This window comes from Molossus molossus, unplaced genomic scaffold, assembly GCF_014108415.1.
Source record: "Molossus molossus isolate mMolMol1 unplaced genomic scaffold, mMolMol1.p scaffold_m16_p_10, whole genome shotgun sequence".
In the NCBI taxonomy this organism is placed as follows: domain Eukaryota; kingdom Metazoa; phylum Chordata; class Mammalia; order Chiroptera; family Molossidae; genus Molossus; species Molossus molossus.
Window position 1 is genome coordinate 43,256,617 of NW_023425345.1, and position 6,149 is coordinate 43,262,765.

Here is a 6,149-nt window from a genome sequence, read left to right on the forward strand (position 1 = left end):
AAATATTACGAATGTGTGTGCCTATATAGACACATCTGTTTTATCACTTAGTTGAAAAGTTATTAATACATCCTTTCTTTCTGGTTTTAGGCAGGAAATGGTGAAAGTAAACACAGAGCCCAAACACAACCTGGCTTACTGGGGGAGAGTGAAAACTCTGTGTCTGCAGAAGAACACGGCGCTCTGGGTCGGCACCGGAGGAGGCTGCATGCTGCTCCTTGATCTGTCAACTCGCCGAGTCATACGTATAATTCGCAACTTTTGTGATTCTGTTAGGGTGCTGATGGCCGCACAGTTAGGCAAGTATCTTTCCTGTGGATTTTTTTCATGTTCCCTACGACTATAAAATATGTTCATTGTTAATTCAAGTTTTCCCTTCACTTTCCAGTGTCATTTGAAATGACTTAGAAGTTCAACTAATGAAGCATAGGACTGGAATACGTTTTGAATAGGGTCTTTAAAAAAGTGGAGAGAGTACCCCTGGCCGGTTTGATTCAGCGGTTAGTGTCGGCCCACGGACCAGAGTCCTGGGTTCAGTTCCCGCTAAGGGCATGTACCTCAGTTTCAGTTTGTCCCCAGCCCTGGTTGGGGTTTGGGGTCGTGTGGGTGGCAGCCACTCGATGTATCTCTCTCATATCGATGTTTCTCTTTCTCTCTCTTCCCCCCTCTCTCCCTCTCACTCTATCTGAAGATAAATGAGAAAAAAAGTGGAAAGAGTAGATGCTCTGTGTCCCGTAAGAGAAGCAGATTATGGCAAGAGCATACAAATCTGGGTCTTATTTTCTCTATTTTCTTTCTACCTAAGGCAAAATGGGAAATGTATAATGTTGAGTGTTTTTTACTTTTTTGACCAAAGAAATCAAAGCAAATGTTTATTTTGATTATACCTTAAGCTTCCCTCCTTGTTAGAGAATTCTGTTTGGTTTTTCATTTTGTAAACACATATATATTCTTGTGACAAGATATGCTAAACTCCATGATCAACAAGTATTGACAAATCTTGATGGTTTTACTCAGCTTTTATCTTTCTTGCTCCTACTTATCTATTTTAATATGATGAAATCATGATGGTACACAAAATATATTTTCTATATAGATCATCAATTTTTGTTGTCGACTTTTGACTAATTATTTGGTTTAAAATAATAGTATTAGTATATGTACTAAGTTGATCACAAAAATAGCATTATGGGGTTAAGTTCTGCAAAACTAGAATTTACGTAGCTTTATCAAATAAATAAAATGTTTGAAAAGGTGAAGAAAATAATAAATTATTTTACAGGAATATATTAAGGAGGGACACGTGTTTTCCCTCCCCCTCCCCTCCTCTATTTTCCATGCATGGATATCAGAGTTGTCAAGAGTTAGAATGAGGGGCTCCTAGTGATTGGTAACTATCAGGATACATATCCACACAAGCAGAGTGGGTGGTCTGTAGTGAGTTGTCTTCCTAGTCTTATTCTACCAAGGTTATATCCTCTAATTTAATTTGTATGGACTTTGGGACCCATGAAGGTTGTTCATTATTAATATTATAGTGGGATTTCAATGGGTTTAATTGCTTTTTAAAATAAAGATACAGCCCTGGCTGGTTTGGCTCAGCAGTTAGAGCATCGGCCCGCAGACCAGAGAGTCCTGGGTTCGGTTCCCGCTAAGGGCACGTACCTTGGTTGCAGTTTGTTCCTGGCCCCGGTTGGGGTCGTGTGGGTGGCAACCACTCGATCTGTCTCTCTCACATCGATGTTTCTCTCCCTCTCTCTTCCCCCCTCTATCCTTCTTGCTCTATCTGAAGTTAAATGCAAAAATGTCCTTGGGTGAGGATTAAATAAATAAATAAATAAAATAAAGATAAAAATAAAGATACTTTAAACATAGCTTACGAGATGGAGTATGATCTGGCTTCACCTACCTCTCTGGCCCCCGTCATCTGCCACATTCCTCCCAGCTCTTTCTGGACTAGAACAATGTTTAGTCCTTCTTAAACACCATGCTTCATAATGCCTCAGGGTTTTGCATTCTGCTCAGTTACTGATTGGTAACTGATCTCATTAGAACGTGAACTCCACGTAGCTTTAATTTTCATTTTGTTCACCACTTTATTCCCAGGGCCTAGCCCAGGCCTTGTACATAGCGGCTTATTAATGACTATTTGTTGAATAAGTTAGTGAATGACTTGAGAAGAAAGTATGGATCTGTGACAGAGCATCAGTTTAGCTGTCCATGCCACTCTCCATCCAAATGCTTCCCATTGACCAGTGCCTTATAATAGTCAAAGTACCTTTGCACACATAATCTCATATAATATGGTAACTTTCTGTGGAGGGGTAATGTATAAATATTAAACCCATTTTGCAGAAAGAGTCAACTATTTACTCAGATTCACACAATTAATAAGAATTATAGCAAGGATTACATCACACATTTTCTAACTTTAAACATTTCTGGTCTTCTTGGAGAGCTTTTTATTAAATATAATTAGGTGTTTCTGAAAATGTAAGATGTAAATTAAATTCCAAGGTTTTTGTGTCTTAAGATGGGAACTGTACATTTCTTAGTTCAACTTATTATATTGTTTTAACAGAAAATTCCTTTTTATTTTTTAAATAAAGGAAGCCTTAAAAATGCCATGTTGGTTTTGGGGTATACCCGGAAAAGTACTGAAGGTATGCAACAACAAAAAGGTAATGTTTAATAGGCTACTGTATTCCAAACATAGTACACTGATATGGATAATTAAAACATTTTATGTATTTTATACATCTATAGTAAACAGTACAAATGCTATAAAACTTTAAGCACTTTTAGTTAGCTTCTTTGCAGTGCAAATAAATTAGACGTAAATCTTCAAAAGTAAGTTTCAATGATTTAAAAGTTTAAGTACTTATTTTTATGACAAACTAGAGATATCAACCATTATAAAATTAGAACTAGCTCAAGTTTAAACTAAATGTGGATCTTTTTCCTTGCATCTATCCTATCTATGTGATGCCTGATGTTGAACAGTGTTTGAAAAAGCTGTATTTCTTTCAGAAAATGAGATATTAAGTTATTAAAGGTCCACATTCTCTTTTAAAATTTAGTAACTAGTTTAATTGTTAAAAAGCATTTTTCAGACCTGGTTGGTTTTTCTCAGCGGTTAGAGCATCAGCCTGCAGACCAAGGACTTGTGGGTTCAATTGTGGTCAAGGGCATGTACCTCGGTTGCAGTTTGTTCTCGGCCCTGGTTGGGGTCGTGCGGGAGGCAACCAGTCGATGTGTTACTATCACATCCATGTTTCTTTCTCTCTCCCTCTCTTCCCCTCCCTCCCACTCTATCTGAAGATAAATAGAAAAATATCCTCAGGTGAGGATTAAAAAAAAATTTCCAAATGTAATTTTTATAAATGGCAATAATTTAGTACATTATATGTAGGTATATTTATATATATATATATATACTTTTCCAAGGTAACTAAATATAAATTGATGAAATTAAAATAAAATAAAAATACCTTATGGCACATCTTTGAGACATGATTTCTTTTTTTTTTTTCCTCTAGAATTACAATCTTGTTTGTCTATTTGGGACATCAATCTTCCACATGAAGTGCAAAATTTAGAGAAACATATTGAAATGAGAAAAGAATTAGCTGAAAAAATGAGGAAAACAACTGTTGATTAAGAGGGCTATCAGAAATCTTTGTCTTTAGATGGGAAAATTATTCTCTTCCATTGTAAATACTTCTTTAAAACTGTTTACATATGAAAAGGGTACTCACACTCTTTGAAATGGCTCAGATGTATATGAAGGAATGTTTATATGTTTTATTTTAAAGATAAATATTGTAAAAATAGTTACCGTTGAAAGTATATTTTAAAGAACTATTTAAAATGTAATGTTATATTTCCTATGTATCCTAATTAATTTTGTGGATTAAGTAATGAAAGGAAATCTATAAAAAGTACTTAATTGCTGTACTCACACTAAAATTTACAAAGTATATAATTTTTGTTTTGTTATCCATAATGAAGGTAAACTTTATTTTACATTCTGTCCTTAAAACAGGGCTATGGCTTGATTACTTTCCAGATTTTTTGCCAAGTAGGTTAAAACTATTAGGACAGTTTGCCGTATGATATATTCCTTCATAGGTTGCTTTTAATGCCGTATGATATATTCCTTCATAGGTTGCTTTTAATGCCGTTATCACATACCTTGTAAATAGTCAGTGAATTTACACTAATAAAACCCTTTATTGTGACGGGAGTTCAGTTTGTTGCTGGCACAAACAGTACATCTCACAACTTGACTCTACCTGAACGAACACGCCATGAAACCATGAAATGCACCGATGGAAAACGTCACATGGTGTCAAAGTCCTCATATCCAGGAAAGACACAGCCACTCTGTCTTCTGTTTTGCAATGCTATCTCTGAATGTGGATACCCTGAAGTTGTATAATTAGCGTAAATGCAATGTTCATTTCCTCACGTGAGAGTTTCATATTTTCACTTTGATTCTTAGTGCTAAACCCGATTACTGGCTATTTGTTCCTCTTTCTACTCTTCTGTGCACTTCTGCCTCTATTCATCTTTCCTAAATCTTTGACGCTGCAAATCCTACATCATTCAGGTAGAAACCCTGCTTTCAGAACTGTAGAATTCTGAAATACGCCATTTCCAGCCAGGTCATGGGGCCAAGTATGTAATACTCTTTACTTTGCTAAAGAAGAGAGGGGCTTTAGCTGTGATGGGTACTTCCTAACCTAGTCTTCCAATGTATATCTAAATTGTTTAAATATCTTCCTATGGTAGGACTATCAGAGCCAGATATCTAGGTAACAATTTGTCATCTCTGCTTTAAGAAAAAGATTTGGTTAGTCCATTGGCCCTGGCCAATATTGATCATTTCAAGCAATTCCCTATGATTGGATTGCTAGTCTATTTAATATTCTCAGAACTGACCCACATTTTATGATAAGAAGACTTTAGATTTGTTTATATTAAAGCTCATTACATTTGTTGTTCAAATTTTATTTTGTATTGGTTTTAGGTGTACAGCTTAGTGGTTCTACAATCATATACTTTACATAGTGCTCCCCTCGATATCTCCAGTACCCAACTGGCACCAGACGGAGTTATTGCAATATGATTGACTGTATTTCCTATGCTTTACTTCCTTCCCTGTGACTATTTTGTAACCACCAATCTGTGCTTCTTAGTCCCTTCACCTCTTTCACCCAGCGAAAGGTAATCAAATTCTTAACCGTGAAAGATTCTCTACTTTTCAAAGGGACCTATGTTTTAATTTGTTATGTAGTTTTAAAAAGTCAGAAATGATGGAGCTCTTTGTTCCTGTGATATTTTTCATTGTAACTTTGTATTTATATGCAAATTTTTTTTTTACAAAAGATAATTATGGAGAAATATGTAAATGAACATTGTATTTAAACGGAATAATAAACATTTTTAAAGCATGTTTGTGAATTTTTAAAATTTATGATAATGTTTTATTTTTTAGCTGTAGGTTTGTAATCTATCTAATATGAAATTTTGTATTAATCTGAACATTTTACTATAGGAAATGTTAACTAAAGTTTTCTTTTGAGGATATATTCTACTTTCTTCAATACAACCAGTTATTAGGAACCCAAGATAAACCCTGATGGGCATGATATAATATATTTTATTATTTATTATTTTATTTTTGTTACAGATGATTCTCCTTTTTTTCCCCATTGACACCCTCCTCCCCATTCCCCCCATCCCGTCCCTGGCTTTGTTGTCCATGTCCATCGGTTATGTGTACATGCATTTAAGTTCTGTGGTTTATCTCTTCCCTCCCACCACCATCCCCTCTTCTGAGGGTTGTCAGTCTGTACCCTACTTCCACGACTCTGGGTCTACCTTATTCCTCAGACTGTTATGTTCATTTTATTCCACAAATAAGTGAGATTGTGTGGTATTTGTCTTTTTTCTGCTTGGCTTGTTTTGCTTAGGATAATACTTTCCAGGTCTCTCCATGTCGTCTCAAAGGATAAGAAATGTTTCTTACAGCTGCATAGCACTCCATTGTGTATATGTACCACAGCTTTTTTATCCATTCATTTACTGATGGACATTTGGGCTGTTTCCAGATCTTAGCTATTGTAAATAGTGCTGCTATGAAC

At 35.5% G+C, this 6,149-nt stretch overlaps 1 protein-coding gene across 2 annotated transcripts in view; it reads left to right on the top strand.

Annotated features, from left to right (window-relative positions):
* Positions 1–3,778, top strand: part of LRRK2 (leucine rich repeat kinase 2) — a 138,777-nt gene extending 134,999 nt beyond the window's left edge. Inside the window, exons 49-51 of one of the 2 annotated variants that reach the window (XM_036252213.1) lie at positions 91–299; positions 2,610–2,681; positions 3,540–3,778. In XM_036252213.1, the coding sequence (XP_036108106.1) occupies positions 91–299; positions 2,610–2,681; positions 3,540–3,661 (403 nt within the window). In that variant the 3' untranslated portion in view covers positions 3,662–3,778. The remainder of the gene's footprint in view (positions 1–90; positions 300–2,609; positions 2,682–3,539) is intronic. The other variant, XM_036252214.1, reaches the window with a different exon arrangement.
* The last annotated feature ends 2,371 nt before the right edge of the window (positions 3,779–6,149 follow it).